This window comes from Balaenoptera acutorostrata, chromosome 1, assembly GCF_949987535.1.
Source record: "Balaenoptera acutorostrata chromosome 1, mBalAcu1.1, whole genome shotgun sequence".
NCBI lineage: Eukaryota > Metazoa > Chordata > Mammalia > Artiodactyla > Balaenopteridae > Balaenoptera > Balaenoptera acutorostrata.
In genome coordinates, this window is record NC_080064.1 from 143,475,249 (window position 1) to 143,495,340 (window position 20,092).

Consider the following 20,092-nt stretch of genomic DNA (forward strand, 5'->3'; position numbering starts at 1 on the left):
CCTAGAGAATCAGACTTTGAAGCCTAGTGGGAATTGATTGCAGGACTTCGATAGGACTGGGGGAAACAGAGACTCCACTCTTGAAGGACACACACACAGTAGTGTGTGCAGTGGGACCCAGGGGGAAGGAGCAGTGACCCCAGGGGAGACTGAACCAGACCTACCTGCTAGTGTTGGAGGGTCTCCTGCAGAGGCAGGGGGCAGCTGTGGCTCACTGCGGGGACAGGGGCACTGGCAGCAGAAGTTCTGGGAAGTACTCCTTGGCGTGAGCCCTCCCAGAGTCTGTCATTAGCCCCACCAAAGAGCTCAGGTAGGCTCCAGTGTTGGGTTGCCTCAGGCCAAACAACCAACAGGGAGGGAACCAGCCCCACCCATCAACAGTCAAGCAGATTAAACTTTTACTGAGCTCTGCCCACCAGAGCAACAGTCAGCTCTACCCACCACCAGTCCTCCCATCAGGAAACTTACACAAGCCTCTTAGATAGCCTCATCCACTAGAGGGCAGACAGCAGAAGCAAGAAGAACTACAGTCCTGCAGCCTGTGGAACAAAAACCACATTCACAGACAGATAGACAAGACAAAAAGGCAGAGGGCTATGTACCAGAGGAAGGAACAAGATAAAGCCCCAGAAAAACAACTAAATGAAGCAGAGATAGGCAACCTTCCAGAAAAAGAATTCAGAATAATGATAGTGAAGATGATTCAGGACCTCAGAAAAAGAATGGAGGCAAAGATGGAGAAGACGCAAGAAATGTTTAACAAAGACCTAGAAGAATTAAAGAACAAACAAACAGAGATGAACAATACAATAACTGAAATGAAAACTACACTAGAAGGAATCAATAGCAGAATAACTGAGGCAGAAGAACAGATAAGTGAAAGAGAGAATGGTGGAATTCACTGCTGCGGAACAGAATAAACAAAAAAGAATGAAAAGAAATGAAGACAGCCTAAGAGACCTCTGGGACAACATTAAACGCAACAACATTCGCATTATAGGGGTCCCAGAAGGAGAAGAGAGAGAGAAAGGACCAGAGAAAATATCTGAAGAGATTATAGTGGAAAACTTCCCTAACATGGGAAAGGAAATAGCCACCCAAGTCCAGGAAGCGCAGCGAGTCCCATACAGGATAAACCCAAGGAGAAACACGCCGAGACACACAGTAATCAAATTGGCAAAAATTAAAGACAAAGCAAAATTACTGAAAGCAGCAAGGGAAAAACGACAAATAACATACAAGGGAAGTCCCATAAGGTTAACAGCTGATTTCTCAGCAGAAACTCTACAAGCCAGAAGGGAGTGGAATGATATAGTTAAAGTGATGAAAGGGAAGAACCTACAACCAAGATTACTCTACCCGGCAAGGATCTCATTCAGATTCGATGGAGAAATCAAAAGCTTTACAGACAAGCAAAAGCTACGAGAATTCAGCACCACCAAACCACCTCTACAACAAATGCTAAAGGAACTTCTCTAAGTGGGAAACACAAGAGAATAAAAGGACCTACAAAAACAAACCCAAAACAATTAAGAGAATGGTCATAGGAACATACATATAGATAATTACCTTAAACGTGAATGGATTAAATGCTCCAACCAAAAGACACAGGCTTGCCGAATGGATACAAAAACAAGACCCATCTATATGCTGTCTACAAGAGACCCACTTCAGACCAAGGGACACATACAGACTGAAAGAGAGGGGATGGAAAAAGATATTCCATGCAAATGGAAATCAAAAGAAAGTGGAGTAGCTATACTCATATCAGATAAAATAGACTTTAAAATAAAGAATGTTACAAGAGACAAGGAAGGACACTACATAAGGATCAAGTGATCAATCCAAGAAGAAGATATAACAATTATAAATATATATGCACCCAACATAGGAGCACCTCAATACATAAGGCAACTGCTAACAGCTCTAAAAGAGGAAATCGACAGTAACACAATAATAGTGGGGGATTTTAACACCTCACTTACACCAATGGACAGATCATCCAAACAGAAAATTAATAAGGAAACACAAGCTTTAAATGACACAATAGACCAGATAGATTTAATTGATATTTATAGGACATTCCATCCAAAAACAGCACATTACACTTTCTTCTCAAGTGCAAACGGAACATTCTCCAGGATAGATCACATCTTGGGTCACAAATCAAGCCTCAGTAAATTTAAGAAAATTGAAATCATATCAAGCGTCTTTCCAACCACAACGCTGTGAGATTAGAAATGAATTACAGGGAAAAAAACATAAAAAACACAAACACATGGAGGCTAAACAATACGTTACTAAATAACCAAGAGATCCCTGAAGAAATCAAAGGGAAAATCAAAAAATACCTAGAGACAAATGACAATGAAAACACGACGATCCAAAACCTATGGGATGCAGCAAAAGCAGTTCTAAGAGGGAAGTTTATAGCTATATAAGCCTACCTCAAGAAACAAGAAAAATCTCAAATAAACAATCTAACCTTACACCTAAAGGAACTAGAGAAAGAAGAACAAACAAAACCCAAAGTTAGCAGAAGGAAAGAAATCATAAAGATCAGAGCAGAAATAAATGAAATAGAAACAAAGAACACAATAGCAAAGATCAATAAAACTAAAAGCTGGTTCTTTGAGAAGATAAACAAAATTGATAAACCTTTAGCCAGACTCATCAAGAAAAAGAGGGAGAGGACTCAAATCAATAAAATTAGAAATGAAAAAGGAGAAGTTACAACAGACACCACAGAAATACAAAGCATCCTGAGAGACTACTACAAGCAACTCTATGCCAACAAAATGGAAAACCTGGAAGAAATGGACAAATTCTTAGAAAGGTATAACCTTCCAAGACTGAACCAGGAAGAAACAGAAAATATGAACAGACCAATCACAAGTAATGAAATTGAAACTGTGATTTAAAATCTTGAACAAACAAAAGTCCAGGACCAGATGGCTTCACAGGTGAATTCCATCAACCATTTAGAGAAGAGAAAACACCCATCCTTCTCAAACTCTTCCAAAAAATTGCAAAGGAAGGAACACTCCCAAACTCATTCTATGAGGCCACCATCACCCTGATACCAAAACCAGACAAAGATACTACAAAACAAGAAAATTACAGACCAATATCACTGATGAATATAGATGCAAAAATCCTCAACAAAATACTAGCAAACAGAATCCAACAACACATTAAAAGGATCATACACCATGATCAAGTGGGATTTATCCCAGGGATGCAAGGATTCTTCAATATACGCAAATCAATCAATGTGATACACCATATTAACAAATTGAAGAATAAAAACCATATGATCATCTCAATAGATGCAGAAAAAGCTTTTGACAAAATTCAACACCCATTCATGATAAAAACTCTCCAAAAGGGGGCATAGAGGGAACCTACCTCAACATAATAAAGGCCATATATGACAAACCCACAGCAAACATCATTCTCAATGGTGAAAAACTGAAAGCATTTCCTCGAAGATCAGGAATGAGACAAGGATGTCCACTCTCACCACTCTTATTCAACATAGTTTTGGAAGTCCTAGCCATGGCAATCAGAGAAGAAAAAGAAATAAAAGGAATACATATTGGAAAAGAAGGGGTAAAACTGTCACTGTTTGCAGATGACATGATACTATACATAGAGAATCCTAAAAATGCCCCCAGAAAACTACTAGAGCTAATCAATGAATTTGGTAAAGTTGCAGGATACAAAATTAATGCACAGAAATCTCTTGCATTCCTATACACTAATGATGAAAAATCTGAAAGAGAAATTATGGAAACACTCCCATTTACCATTGCAACAAAAAGAATAAAATACCTAGGAATAAACCTACCTAGGGAGACAAAAGACCTGTATGCAGAAAACTATAAGACACTGATGAAAGAAATTAAAGATGATACCAACAGATGGAGAGATATACCGTGTTCTTGGATTGGAAGAATCAGTACTGTGAAAATGACTACAGTACCCAAAGTCATCTACAGATTCAATGCAATCCCTATCAAATTACCAATGGCATTTTTTACAGAACTAGAACAGAAAATATTAAAATTTGTATGGAGACACAAAAGACCCTGAATAGCCAAAGCAGTCTTGAGGGAAAAAAACGGAGCTGGGGGAATCAGACTCCCTGACTTCAGACTATACTACAAAGCTACAGTAATCAAGACAATATGGTACTGGCACAAAAACAGAAACATAGATCAATGGAACAAGATAGAAAGCCCAGAGATAAACCCATGGACCTATGGTCAACTAATCTATGACAAAGGAGGCAAAGATATACAATGGAGAAAAGACAGTCTCTTTAATAAGTGGTACTGGGAAAACTGGACAGCTACATGTAAAAGAATGAAATTAGATCACTCCCTAACACCATACACAAAAATAAACTCAAAATGGATTTGAGACCTAAATGTAAGACTGGACACTATAAAACTCTTAGAGGAAAACATAGGAAGAACACTCTTTGACATAAATCACAGCAAGATCTTTTTTGATCCACCCCCTAGAGTAATGGAAATAAAAACAAAAATAAACAAATGGGACCTAATGAAACTTAAAAGCTTTTGCACAGCAAAGGAGACCATAAACAAGATGAAAAGACAACCCTCAGAATGGGAGAAAATATTCGCAAATGAATCAACAGACAAAGGATTAATCTCCAAAATATATAAACAGCTCATGCAGCTCAATATTAAAGAAACAAACAACCCAATCCAAAAATGGGCAGAAGACCTAAATAGACATTTCTCCAAAGAAGACATACGGATGGCCTAGAAGCACATGAAAAGCTGCTCAACATCACTAACTATTAGAGAAATGCAAATCAAAACTACAATGAGGTATCACCTCACACCAGTTAGAATGGGCATCAACAGAAAATCTACAAACAACAAATGCTGGAGAGGATGTGGAGAAAAGGTAAGCCTCTTGCACTGTTGGTGGGAATGTAAATTGATACAGCCACTATGGAGAACAGTATGGAGGTTCCTTAAAAAACTAAAAATAGAATTACCATATGACCCAGCAATCCCACTACTGGGCATATATACCCAGAGAAGACCATAATTCAAAAAGACACATGCTCCCCAATGTTCATTGCAGCACTATTTACAACAGGCAGGTCATGGAAGCCACCTAAATGCCCAAAGACATATGAATGGATAAAGAAGATGTGATACATATATACAATGGAATATTACCTAGCCACAAAAAGGAATGAAATTGAGTCATTTGTTGAGACGTGGATGGATCTAGAGACTGTCATACAGAGTGAAGTAAGTCAGAAAGAGAAAAACAAATGTATTTTAATGCATGTATGTGGAACCTAGAAAAATGGTACAGATGAACCAGTTTGCAGGGCAGAAGTTGAGACACAGATGTAGAGAACAAACCTATTGACACCAAGGGGGAAAGGCCACGGGGGGACGGGGATGGTGGTGTGCTGAATTGGGTGATTGGGATTGACATGTATACACTGCTGTGTATAAAATTGATGACTAATAAGAACCTGCTGTATAAAAAAATAAATAAAATAAAATTCAAAAATTAAAAAAAATTAATAAGTTCAAATGTAGGATTGTTGTATGTTTGTGAGAAATAAGGTAAAGATGCTGAGAAGAACTTGTTGTAATGTTGGCCAGCAAAGAATACAAGCAAGAAGGGAAAGAGAAAAGGGAATGAATTTACTGAAAAACCACTGTGTGCCAGACACTGCTAGGTATTTTATACATAGCATCTCACTTCATCCTCAAAAAACCCTATAAGGTGTCAGTGGTGGTGGTAGCCGTAATAGTAATAAAACATTTATTTAGTACTTACTATGTGCTGGCCATTATTCTAAGCACATCACAAATATGAACTCATTTAATCTTCATAGCTCTATAAATAAGGAACACTCATAGCTCTAGAAATAAGGAAATGAGGTATTATCCCCATTTTACAAATGAGGAACTAAAGCACAAATGGGTAAATAACTTGTTGAAAATCACATAAGTAGTAAGTGCCAAAGCCAGAATCTGAATCCAGGCAGTTTGGCTCCAGAGATCATCCTCCTCATCAGCACAGTACACAGTTTTTTCTCTTTTTAAAGCACTCTGCAAATAGAAATTGAGGTTCAGAGGTTAGGCAGCTTGCCCAAGACAGGCTATTTACCTGACTACAAAGTCCATGCCTTTTGGCTATACTACTTGTGAAGATCACCAGCATAAAGATGATGGGCATGGATAAAACTGTTTAAGGAGAGAGTATAGAGGAGGAAAAACACCAAGTAAAGAATCTTCAAAGTTGAGAAAATTGTTAAAGGCTTATGTACATAGCTGTGACTACCGTCAAATTAAAATATTTTGTCAACCTCAAAGGTAAATCTAAAATCAAAGATCTAAGCAAAGTGGAAGTTGATGATACTGCCTTCTCAGAGTAGCCTTCCTCTCATTATCCTGTCCTCTGAAGTTCATGGATATTTACTTACACAAATGAAGACAGGGTTGCAAAGCACTGAATAAAAATCAAAGAAATTTCTTACTGCCATATAGGAAAATAAAGCCAAAAACAGATTTAAAACCAAAAAAATGGTAAGTAAAAATAAAAATATTTTAAAAGGCTGGAGATAAAAGCAAAATCTATACCTTACTTTACAATGATGTTTTAAAAGATATTTACAAATATAATTGGTGGAATAATTAATGTTATTGAAAATCTGATCTAATAAGCAAATCAAAGGAAAGTTAAATTTTGTTGAAAATAATAAAAATGGGTAGAATAGCAGATAAGACCAGTCTAGTAGTCCAGCTTTATCTCTAACCACTCTCCTCCTAGGTATTTAACACCATCCTTGCTGGACTTCTTTTAGTTGTTCACATATACCCCATACTCTCTTGTCAAACATGCACTCATTTACTAATTCAACAAAAAATGCTCAGCACCTACCTCGTGCTAAGCATCATGCTAGGTGATTGGATGAATGGTAAACATACACCCCTTGCTCTCCAGAAGCTCATATTCTAGTAAAAGAGACAGACATGCAATAGATAGCCACAAAAGTATTTAATACAGTCATGATAAGGAAAAGTGCCAATAAGGGAAAGTGCAGGGTACATGGGAATATGTAGTATAATGTATTCTGGAAGGTTGAGAAAGCCTTTTTCTACGGAAATGACATTTAAATTGAGACCTAAAGGATGTGCAGTAGCTCTCTGAAACAACATGGTGTACACCAGGATATGGTATTAATGAGGAATAAAAGAGGGTACATGAAGGTGATGAGGGATAGGATTAGGCTAACTCTCAGAAGATTGTAATTATCAGCTGGGTAGATAGTGGTGCCATTTACTGAAACAGAGAACTCCAGAATAGAAACAAGTCAATGGATAAGATCATGAATTTAATCGTGGACATCTGAGTTGAAGTACTCGTGAGGTAATCAAGGGGTGATGAGTAATAGGCAGCTAGACATATAGGTTTGGGGCTCAGAACGAAAATGTGGGCTGTGGATACACATTTTAGATTATCAGTGTATATAACTGAAGTCATGGGGAGAGATCAGATAAATCACTTAGGGATATTATAGTGCAGAAAAAAGATAAGTTCCAAGCATTTAGAGGACAGAAGGATAAAAAACTAGAGTGACTGAAACCAGCAAAGTATTGTAACAGAAGACAGTGAAAAAGAGTATTCCAAGGAGAGAGCTGTGAAATGCTACTGAGAGGTCAAATGAGATAGAAATATTTACTGTGACTTAGAACACTTGCCCCTCTTGGGCTGGTTAAATTTACACTCATCCTTCAGGTTTCATCTGGTTATTTCTTCCAGCCAGCACTGCCAGAATTCCTAACTCTGGCTTATGTACCCATCTTATATGCCTTCTGTACATACTCCTATCATAGCATTTATCATTTTGTGTTGTAATTGTAATAGCCTATTTACTTGTCCATATCTCCACCATAAATTCAAACTTGTCAAATGTATGGAAGAAGCAAGACTGTGGGTCTGGTTCAAAACTGTATCTCCCTCAAATGCAGTATTTGTCATATTTGTCTCCCGTAGCTACTAGCACAGCACCTGGCAACAAGACTAGTACTCTGTAAATAGTTGCTGACATATATTTATTTAGTACCTATTAATTGCCAATCTCTGAGCTGGACGTAATGGAGGAAATAAGGCATTACTGTCAGATAAGAATCCAACCTTCAAAGAGCTTCTTTTCTGATTATATGCAGCTATATAAATGAACAAATAATAATAGTGTATTTCTTACCATGTCAGTAGTCATCACTTTTGCTACAATATGTGTTATAGTCTTTCCAAAGTCTCTTTTTCCTTTCCTACGCCTCAGAATTCTTGGAAAGAAAGGCCCATGAACTCTGAAGTTGAAAACATTTATTTATGATTAAATTAACATGAAGAAGACTCAACATACACTTACTTAGAAAATTAAAACTTGGTACTAAGCATCTTTGAGAAATAGGTTTCACTAATTTTAAGCTTCTTGAGAGCAATGAGCAACTTGAGAGCAATGGAACAATTGAAATCTTTTAGATAACTGAGTGTTTAAACCTTTGAATTCTAAAATCTTTTCATTTTAATGAAAATCTGCGTGCAACCCACTACAATCATCTCAACTTTTCAATACAGTAGAAATTTTCTTGATTGTACTTTCATAATCCACTGAATTGTAGACACTTGAAGCAGCGATAGGTTATGTCTGTGATACTGAGGTATAAGAATGTTTTGGGACATGCCTAATTTGAGATACTATGTTCATTTAACAGATTGTTTTTGTTTCAAAGGTTAAGTTCTCCATAGATATAGTTGGCTGCTGGCCTCCCAGCAGAACAATTCTAGCTTCCCTCTTCATTGCTTTTTAACTGTTTGATGTTCAGCACTTTTAGTTAATTCCATTCTTTCTCTTCTTTCTGCTTTTCTTTACAGTTCCTGGTTCCTATCAATCATTTAAGTGTCATCAAAAGAAAGAAAAAAAAAATTGAGTATAACTTTTACCATTACTGTCAGCCAAAAGGGATACTCCTTTTTCAACATATTTACCAGTAGTCTCCTTAGGTGTAATCTTTTGGGTTCTCTGCAGCACTTTGATTATTGCTTGATGCTAATGGGATGCAGCATTAATACCAATATTTTTCAGCTTATATTTCAATTGTTAATATTTTTGTAAAGCTTAAAATTTCAGAAAACTGTTTCTAAGAATTTATGACACCAATTATTAAATTTTGAATTTTAAGATACTAGCAATGTCCTCCAAAGCAAAAGTTTCATTTAACATTTCAAAATCAAACCCATTCAGCATTTTTATACCTTTTTAAGCAATTGGTTTTGATTTTGAGAGAACTACTCATACATTTTTTTCACCGTATAGCTAATTACTAGTTGCTCAAAGAGTAAAGCATCCTACATGCAGGAAATAAGTAGTTCATCATACAATCCTAGTTTTGAAATTAAAGGTATATGTGATTTTTAAAAGTATACCTTTATTAAGGTATAATTTACATAACAGACACTCATTTTAAATGAACCATTCTATGAGGTTTCACAAATGTATACACCCATTTAACTCAATCATAATAAAGATACAGAACATTCCCATCATACTGATAAGTTCCTTCATGCATCTTTGCAGTCAATCCTCCACACCCACTCTCAGAAAACCACTGATCTGCTTTCGGTCATAGATTTCCCTTTCTTGGAATTTTTAAATGGAATTTTAAAATGGAATATGCTATGTACTCTCTTGTGTCTGGCTTTTTTCAGTCAGACTATTTTGAGATCCATCATGTTATTTTGTGTATCAGCAATTTATTTCTTTATAACATGGAACAGTATTTCATTATAGGATTTTCTATATACAAGCATGTCATCTGCAAGTACAGATAATTTTACTTTTCCCTTTCTGATCTGGATGACTTTTATTTCTTTTTCTTGCCTACTGCTCTGGCTAGAAACTCTAGTACAATTGAATACAAGAATGGACATCCTTGTCTTGTTCCTGATCTTAGGTGGGGAAATATCCATTCTTTCATCAGTAAGTATAATGTTAATTATAGGTTTTTCATAGATGGTCTCAAACAGGTTGAGAAAGATCCGTGCTATTCCAAGCTTTTTGAGAATTTTTATCATGAAAGAGTGTTGAATTTTGTCAAATGATTTTTCTATAACAATTGAGATGATAATATGGCTTTTTTGTGTATTACATTGATTTATTTTCATATGTTAAACCAACCTTGCACTCCTGGGATAAACCCCACTTGTCATAATGTATGATCCTTTTTATATGTTGCTAGACTCAGTTTGTTAAAGTATTACTGAGGATTTTGCATCTATATTTATACGGGATAGTTTATGTAGTTTTCTTGTTATGTCTTTCTATAGTTTTAGTATCAGGGTGATTGATAGTGGCCTCATAGAATGAGTTGGGGAGGTGTTCCCTTCTCTTTTCATTTTCTGGAAGAGTTTGTGAAAAAAAAAAAAAATTGGTGTTAATTCTTCTTTAAATGTTTGGTAGAATTCACCAGTGAAGATATCTGGTCCTTGGCTTTTCTTTGTGGATAGTTTTTAAGTTTGCTAATTCAATCTCCCTACTTGCTATAGGTCCATTCAAATTTTCAGTTTCTGTTTGAGTCAGTTTTGGTAGACTGTGTCCATTTGCTCTAGGTTATCTAATTTGTTGGCATATAATTGCTCATACTATTCCTTAACAATCCTTTTTATTTCTGTTCATATTTTCAACTTATTTGGGTAAATACCAACGGTTTGAATAAGTTTAGCTTTTAAGAAGCTATCAAACCATCTTCAAAAGAGGCTGTACTACTCTGTATTCCCACAAATAACGAGAGTTCCTATTGCTCCACATCCTTTCAGCAATTGGTATTGTCAGGTTTTTGCTTTGTTTTGTTTATTTAGCCATTCTAATAGGTTATAATGAGATCTCATTTTAATTTGTAATTTCCTAATGACAAATGATGTTGAGCATCTTTTTTTTAATTTATTGATTTATTGATTTTTGGCTGTGTTGGGTCTTCATTGCTGCATGTGGGCTTTCTCCTGTTGCGGCGAGTGGGGTCTACTCTTTGCTGCGGTGCGTGGGCTTCTCATGGTGGCTTCTCTTGTTGTGGAGCATGGGCTCTGGGTGTGCAAGCTTCAGTAGTTGTGGCACGCGGGCTCAGTATTTGTGGCTCACAGGCTCTAGAGCGCAGGATCAGTAGTTGTGGCACACGGGCTTAGTTGCTCCGTGGCATGTGAGATCTTCCTGGACCAGGGATTGAACCTGTGTCCCCTGCATTTGCAGGCAGATTCTTAACCACTGCGCCACCAGGGAAGTCCCTTGAGCATCTTTTTATATGCTTATTTACCATTTACCATCTATATATTTTCTTTGGTAAGGTGTCTGTTTAAGTCCTTTTCCCATTTTTAATTGGGTTATTTGCTACTTATGAATGAATTTTAAGAGATCTATCTATATCTATCTATATATATATTAGATATGTCTCTTTTTATTTTGGCCACACCACACGCCATGCAGGATCTTAGTTCCTGACCAGGTATTAAACCTGTGCCCACTGCAGTGGAAGCGCAGAGTCCTAACCACTTGACTGCCAGGGAATTCCCCTAGATACAAATCTTTTATAAGATATGTGCTTTGCAAATATTTTCTCCAAATCTATCGCTAATCTTTTCATTCCCTTAACAGTGTCTTTCACAGAGCAGAAGTTTTTCATTTTAATGAGGTCTAATTCATCATCTTTTTCTCTCATGGATCGTACTTTTGGTGTTGTATATAAAAACTCATTGCCAAACCCAAAGTCACATAGATTTTCTCCTGTTTTTTTTTTTTTAAACTTTTTTTTTTTAATTTATTTATTTATGGCTGTGTTGGGTCTTCGTTTCTGTGCGAGGGCTTTCTCTAGTTGTGGCAAGTGGGGGTCACTCTTCATCGCGGTGCACGGGCCTCTCACTATCGCGGCCTCTATTGTTGCGGAGCACAGGCTCCAGACGCGCAGGCTCAGCAATTGTGGCTCACGGGCCCAGTTGCTCTGCGGCATGTGGGATCCTCCCAGACCAGGGCTCGAACCCGTGTCCCCTGCATTCGCAGGCAGATTCTCAACCACTGCGCCACCAGGGAAGCCTCTCCTGTTTTATTCTAGAAGTCTTAGTTTGTTTACATTTAGGTCTACGGATCACTGTGAGTTAATTTTTTGTGAAAGGTGTAAGGTCTGTGTCTAAGTTCATGTTTTTGCACAAGGACATTCAATTATTCTAACACCATTTGTTGAAAAGAATATCCTTTTTCTATTTAATATCCTTTGTCAAAAATCAGTCAACTATATTTGTGTAGATCCATTTATGGACTCTCCATTCTGTTCCATTGACCTATATGTCTATTCCTTCACCAATACCATGCTCCTCTGATTACTGTAGCTTTATAGTAAACCTTAAAATTGGGTAGTATGAATACTCCCACTTTATTCTTCTTTGGTACTGTGTTGGCTATCTTAGGCTGTTGCCTTTCCATACAAATTTTAGAAGTAGTTGGTATCTACAAAATAGCTTGCTGGGATTTTCATTAGGATTGCATTGAATCTATAGATCAATTTGGAAAGAATTGACATCTTAACAACACTGAGTCTTCCAATCCATGAACATGGAATATCTCTTCATTTATTTACATCACCTTTTCTTTTCTGTCATCATAGTTTTATAGTTTTTCACATATAGATCCTATACATATTTTGTTAGATTTATACCTAAGTATTTCATTTTTTTGGCTCTACTGTAAGTGGTATTTTTTAGAATTCTAAATTGTTCCTGGTATATAAAGAAGCAATTGACTTTTTAATTGAGGTTTATTGATTTACAATATTATATTAGTTTCAGGTGTACAACATGATTCAAAATTTTTATAGATTATACTTCACTTATAGTTATTATAAGATATTGGCTATATTCCCTGTGCTGTACAATATATCCTTGTAGCTTATTTATTTTATACATAGTAGTGTGTACCTCTTAATCCCCTACGCCTATCTTGTGTCTCCCCCTTTTCCTCTCCCCACTGGTAACCACTAGTTTGCTCTCTATATCTGTAGGTTTGTTTCTTTTTTGTTATAGTCACCAGTTTGTTTTATTTTTTATATTCCACACACAAGTGATAACAGACAGTATTTGTTTTTCTCTGTCTGACTTATTTCACTAAGCATAATACCCCCAGGTCCATCCATATTGTTGCAAATTGCAAAATTTCATTCTTTATACGGCTGAGTACTATTCCATTGAATCTATATGGACTTAAGTTGCTTACATATCTTGGCTATTATAAATAATGTTGCTATGGACATTGGGGTGGAAGAAATTGACTTTTGAATATTAACCTTGCATCCGGTGAACTTGCTATACTCATTTTTTGTTCCAGACTTTTTTGTTATTGTGGTTGTTATTTAGGATTTTCTATGTAGACAGCCATGTCATCTGTAAAGAGTTTTATTTATTCCTTCCCAGCCTGTATACCTTTCATTTCTATTTCTTGTCCTATTGCACTATCTAAGACTTCTAGTATGATGGTGAATATAAGTGATTAGAGAAAATATTCTTGCCTTATTCCTAGAGGGAAAGCATACAGTTTCTCACCAGTGAGTATGATGTTAGCTGTAGGGTTTTTGTAATGTTCTTTTTCAATAAGAGGAATTCTCCTCTAGATCTATTATTATTATTGCTTGACCTATCAACTATTGAAAAAGGAATGCTGAAGTCTCCAACTATAATAGTGGATTTGTCTATTTGTGCTTGCATTTCTATCAGTTTTTGCCTCACATACTTTGATTCTCTGTTGTTGGGTGCATACACACATTAAGGATTGCCATGTCTTCTTGGAAAATCAAACCATTTATCATTATGCAATTCCTGATAATTTTACTGGTTCTGAAAGCCTACTTTGTCTGAAATTAATATAGCTACTCCAGCTTTTTAATGGTTGTGTTAGCATGAAGTATCTTTCTCTAACCTTTTCCTTTGAACATTTCTAAGCCTTTATGTTTAAAGTGAGTTTCTTGTAGATGACATATGGTTGAATCTTGTCTTTTTATCCACTTTGACAATCTCTTATCTTTTGATTTATGTATTTAGATCATTCACATTTAAAGTAATTATTGAGGGACTTCCCTGGTGATCCAGTGGCTAAGACTCCATGCTCCCAATGCTGGGGGCCTGGGTTCAATGCCAGGTCAGGGAACTAGATCCCACACGCTGCAACTAAGAGGTCGCATGCTGCAACTAAAGACCCCATGTGCCACAACTAAAAAGATCCCATGTGCCACAACTAAGACACAGCACAGCCAAATAAATAAAAATAAATATTTTTAAAAATAAAGTAATTATTGATATTGTTAAATTAATATCTACTACACTTGCAACAGTTTTCTATTTGTTGTACCTCCTTTTTTGCCTCCTCTAGTTTTAGTTGAGCATTTAGTGATTCCATTTTATCTTCCCTCTTAACATATCAATTATTTTTAAAAGTTTTTTTAGTGTTTGCCCTATAGATGGCAATATACATTTTAAACTAAGTCCACCATCAAATAACACTATACTACTTCATGTATAGTACAGGTACCTTTTAACAGAGTATTCCCATTTCTCCCCTCCCATCCCTTATGATATTACTGTCACTTATTTAACCAATCCATACACAATTACCACCCAATACCATCATGAATACTATTACTTTAAATAGTTATCTTTTAGATTGATAGAGATCTATTGAGAATAAGAAAAAGAAAAGATTTTACCTTCATTTATTCCTCCTCCAAAGCTCTTCTTTTGTATAAGTAGATCTGAGTTTCTGACCTTTAATAATTTTTCTTCTCCCTGAAGAACTTCCTTTAGCCTTTCTTGCAAGGCCAATCTATTGGTGACAGATTCCTTTGGTTTTTGTTAGTTTGCTCTTCTTTTTTTTTTTTTTTTGGTCTAAGGAAGCTATTCCCCTTCACTTTTGAAGGATAATTTCACTAGACATAGAATTCTAGGATGGTGGTTTTCTTTCAACACTTTGAATATTTCACTCCACTATCATCTTGTTTACATGGTTTCTTATAAGGAGCCCATTGTAATTCTCATTCTTGTTCACCTATAGGTAGGGTTTTCTTACCCCCCCTAGGCTTCTTTCAAGATTTTTTCTTTATCTGTGGTTTTCTTCAGTTTAAATATAATATGCCTATTTATACAATTTTGGGGTATTTATCCTGCTTGGTGTTCTCTAAGCTTCCTGAATCTGTGGTTTGGTGTCTGCATTTAATTTGGAAAAACTTCACCATTATTAATTTAAATTTTTTTTCTGCTGCATTTCCTTTTTCTCTTCTGGTATTCCAATTACACATATGCTACATTCTTTGAAACTGTTCCACAGTTTTTGGATGTTTTGTTGTTTTTTCATTATTTTTTCTCTTTGCATTTCAGTTTGAGACAATGCAATTGACATATCTTCAAGCTTTCTAATTCTTTCCTCAGTTGTGTCCCATCTACTGGTGAGCCCTTCAAAGGTATTCTTCATTTCTATTTACAGTGTCTTTGATTTCTAGCATGATCTTTTAATTTGTTCTTACAGATTCCATCTTCTGCTTACATTATCCATCTGTTCTTGAAGGTTGTGTACTTTTTTCCATTAAAGTCCTTAACATATTAATCATAGCTCTTTTTTTTTTTTTTTTTTGGCTGTACTGCATGGCATGCGGGATCTTAGTTCCCTGACCAGGGATTGAACCTGTGCCCCCTGCAGTGGAAGCACACAGTCCTAACCACTGGACCGCCAGGGAAGTCCCAATCGTAGCTATTTTAAATTTCCTGTTTGGTTAATTCCAAAATCATACTTGAGTCTGGTTCTGATGCTTGCTTTCCTTCTTCAGACTTAGTTTTTTCTTGCCTTTTAGCATATGTTATAATTTTTTGTTGAAACCTACGCATGATGTATTGGCTAATAGGAAGTGAGGTAGATAGGCTTTTAGTGTGAGGTTTTAATATTAATCCAACCAGGAGGTAGCCTGTGTTTGTTTGTTGTAGCTTTAGGTGTCAGAGGCTTCAAATTCCTGTAGTTTCCATATTTCTGTCTCTTCTATATATCTTTGGGCTTCCTTTAAAACTACTCTTGGAAGAGTCTGTGTCTTACAGCTCTTTTAACTATAATCCAGTTGTTATACTGGAATCCTGTTGGTGTGGTTTCAAGTTTCGGCAGAGAGGAAGTGTTCTATATTCTTATGATTGATTATCAGGCTTTTACTGAGTCTATATCGCCAAACTGTGACCTTCACAAGTGTTCCTTAGTCCCCTCTTTCCCCAGACAAGAAGGCTAGATGGGGCTAGAGTCAGGGAAATGCCCTTCCTCTCGGTGGGAAAAAGCTCTGGTAAAGTCTTTTCCCCTGGAGAATAGATCTTTGTTATGGAGAATGCTCAGGGTATATTTCACAATGGTTACTTTTCCCATCACCCTGCCACAGTCATAATGGGATCTTTCTTGGCTCTTCACCTGAGAACATAGTGAGACTCCTGGAGGTAAAACCCCACAAAGGTATGAGGTCTCCCTAAGAGCTGCAGCTCCCCAGGAGTTTCTCTCATATTCGTTAACATTCAGCCTCCAGCAATCTATCAAAATTACCATTTAAGTCTTTTACAATTTATGGCTCTAGTGGGTTCTGCTCAAGGTAAGCAGGTCTTAGCTGTGACTCTTACCTTTCTCCAGATTTCAGGGTGGCAGTTTGTCCTGTGACCTCAGTTCTCTGATGGTTCCAAGAAAGTAATTTTCAAGTTTGTTCAGCTTCTTTCTTGTTGTAAGGATAGGAATGATAACTCACAAGCTCTTTGCATGTCAGAGCTGAATCTGGAAATCCTTGGTTCTATTTTATAGTTTTCATTTCTGTGTTGAGATTCTCTGTATACTTATTAACGCTATGCTTTCCTTTAGTTCTCTGATATAGTTATAACAGCTGCTTTGAAGTCTTTGTCTGACAAATCTAACATCTGGGCCCACCCAAAATCAGATTCTATTAACTTCTTTTTTTCCTGAGGATAGATCTAAATTTCTGGTTTCTTTGCATATCTATTAATTTTGGGTTGAACACTGGAGATTTTGGATAATATATTCTGGTAACTGTGTTATGTTCTTCTGAGGATTGTTAGTCTTGTATTTTAGCAGGCAGTTAACTTGCCTGGCCTCAAAATGTAAAACGTTTTCCTTGAGGTATGTAGCAGCTGACATCTCTGCTCAGTTCTCTCAACTTCCATGTTTCGCTCTTATACTTCCTTATTTAGCAGAGTTCCCAGATTTCTCTCCCCTGCCATTGCTAGCAAAGTTTAGCGGACAGCCAATGATCTGAGCAGAGTTTATGCTCAAATTTTGGGTCTCACTCCTTTTGCAGCTCTCTCACTTTCAGACTATCCCAACTAAATTTCCAGCGGCTCTGCCAGCACTGTCCTTTGTCACCTTGAAAGTAAGATGCCATTTTTTTTGCTGCCTGGGCTATGAGAACTGGTGATGACCCTCAGACCAGAATGCCACAAGTTCCCATTTCTTACCCATTCCAAGGATAAACTTTTCTGGTTGCTGCTGCTTTTGGCCATTTCACAGTGCCTTAAAATATTTGGAGACTTTTAATATATTTTGCCAGATACTATAATTGCTATCTATGGAAGGGTTTGACCAATTAACTCACTCCACCACCCCTGGAATAAGATTCTCTGTGATTATAACTTTTAAGATGAGAGGACTCTGTGTTGCCCTATACCATTAGAATATAAAGTCTAGTGATGATAACTTGTATTAAAATTCAACTTTCATTGAATCTGGATTTCTAGATAAGTAGATTTCAAAAATCTTATCTATATTGATTCCCCAAAGTAATCCTAAGGTTTTGTTACACAGGAATCCCAATAACAATGAAACATCAAAAATGGGCACTAGAATGAGATTCTTAGTGATTTTTAAAAAGGGCAAACTTGGGGACTTCCCTGGTGGTGCAGTGGTTAAGACTCCATGCTCCCAATGCAGGGGCCTGGGTTCAATCCCTGGTCAGGGAACTAGATCCCACATGCGCACCACAACTAAGAGTTTGCATGCCGCAACTAAGACCCGGCACAATCAAATAAATAAACAAATAAATAATTTTTTTTTTTTTAAAAAGGTCAAACTTGAAAGAAAATAGAAAAAGAAAATATTTAGGCTAATAATTAGTTGTTAGACAAGTAAAATATGGCTCAGAATTCCTAAGGCAAAGAATGAGTAAAGGTGGAACACAAAGGAAGGAGCTTAACAACTTAGTATGAAATAGCCAAAAGTCCTTTGGCTCCAATCAAGATTTTCCATTAATTTTGGGGTCATGAGCAAGAATTCCTCTTTCCCCTCTATTTCAAACAAAGACAGAAATATATACTTTACTGCACAGTAATGTAAAAATATTTTAATACATTCTGAAGTATTCTGGAGAATGATGCTGGTTAAATCTGCATTATTTTATTTAACATCAAAAAAACTTATCAACTTATTTTGGATAGAAAAGAAATTATGAGGCAGCCAAATTAGTCAACTCTCTCTCTACTTTTCATTTTATATGTGGATGACATCTACTTACTCTTTTCTTATGCTTTGGCCAAAATTAAGAAGGTAAAGAAGAAAGGTAAGGAAAGGACTCGATTTATGAGATTTTTTTCATCAAAAAACCCAAAACAATGATTTCAGTGAATTCAGCTAATATAAAAATAATTTTCCAATATTGGTAGTTGCACCTGTGCTTATAAATTGGACATCTACTTTTATAATCCATTTCAATTAGGCTAACAAATATGACAAGTGATATGATAAAAGAATGACCATGCAATCTTTTTGTTTCCATTTAAAATATAACAAATTACTACCTGAGGCGTAAATCTTCCCACATTTTCAATAATCCGCAGAGCATTACTATCTCATAGTACTTTTTCCAGCATTCAACAGCCTCTGCTGCAGATGGATCTTCTTTAATATTGCTCTGATACTCAATGAGCTCAATTCGCTTGTTTTTATACTTCTCCAAAGTTTTTTTGAAACGTTGTGCAATAGGACCAGGTATTGTTCCATCTTGTATATCACACCACCTGAAAAGTATCAGTATAGTTACAATGTTTATCTTACATAATGTGATGAATGTTTTTAACTATTTATACTTACAAATTAATTCTTTCTTCAATCAAAGCAGTATAATTCTCACAACTTTCTTCATCATCCCAGTCCCTCCAAAGAAAGTCATAAAAAAACCTATGATAAATCAAATTGAGATGACAGTGATCAAAATCAGCCAGTACATGTTTAGAATTAAAAAGACATTCTGATGTCAGATATCTTTATATGAATCTTAATTGTTAAGAAAAATATTTCAAAATGATCTTTCAGTGAACTAATATTAAAAGTAAAACTTTATACATTAGATGATCTGCATTCTATTTCAAGTTACTACAGATAAGATAATGTTTCTTGAAGTGGGATTGTAAAATTCATGTTCCACATTTCACAGATTGTGGCTATGATTTTGCTTACCAAAGAAATAATACTTGAGATATCATCATATTTTTATATTGGGGGGAGCATTAGGAAAACAAAAACATGCCCCCAGTATTCTGTATTATGCTTACGTATAGCTTCTCTCAAATTGTATCAACTTGTAAGAAGCAGTCACAATGGGGATGATGACATCAGGTATTTGTAATGCCTTTAAATGTGAAAAATGAAATCTAATATATTTAAGATGCTTAAATATGAACAGAATTTAGTGGGGTTTTTTTTGGATTTTGGTTTTTTTTTGGCTGCACCGTGCAGCTTCCCCGATCTTACTTCCCCGACCAGGGATTGAACCTGGGCCCCAGCAATGAAAGCGCTGAGTCCTAACCACTGAACTGCCAGGGAATTCCCTAGAATTTAGCATTACTTATCTCTAGAACTGTTTAAAATTCAATTTTTGTAAAATGCAAGATCAAAAAACAGCAAACTTACTGCCCATATATAATACTTCCACAACAGAGAATGTTTTAAGTAAAAGTTACAAGTATGTTC

General features: G+C 36.1%; 1 protein-coding gene across 1 annotated transcript in view; it reads right to left on the reverse strand.

The window, feature by feature from the left end:
* SHCBP1L (SHC binding and spindle associated 1 like) overlaps positions 1 to 20,092 on the reverse strand; it is a 45,565-nt gene that overhangs the window by 13,903 nt on the left and 11,570 nt on the right. The window contains exons 5-7 of the mRNA XM_007175196.2: positions 19,214 to 19,300; positions 18,922 to 19,140; positions 8,276 to 8,381 (exon numbers count right to left, since the gene is read on the reverse strand). Coding sequence (XP_007175258.2) covers positions 8,276 to 8,381; positions 18,922 to 19,140; positions 19,214 to 19,300 — 412 coding nt within the window. The remainder of the gene's footprint in view (positions 1 to 8,275; positions 8,382 to 18,921; positions 19,141 to 19,213; positions 19,301 to 20,092) is intronic.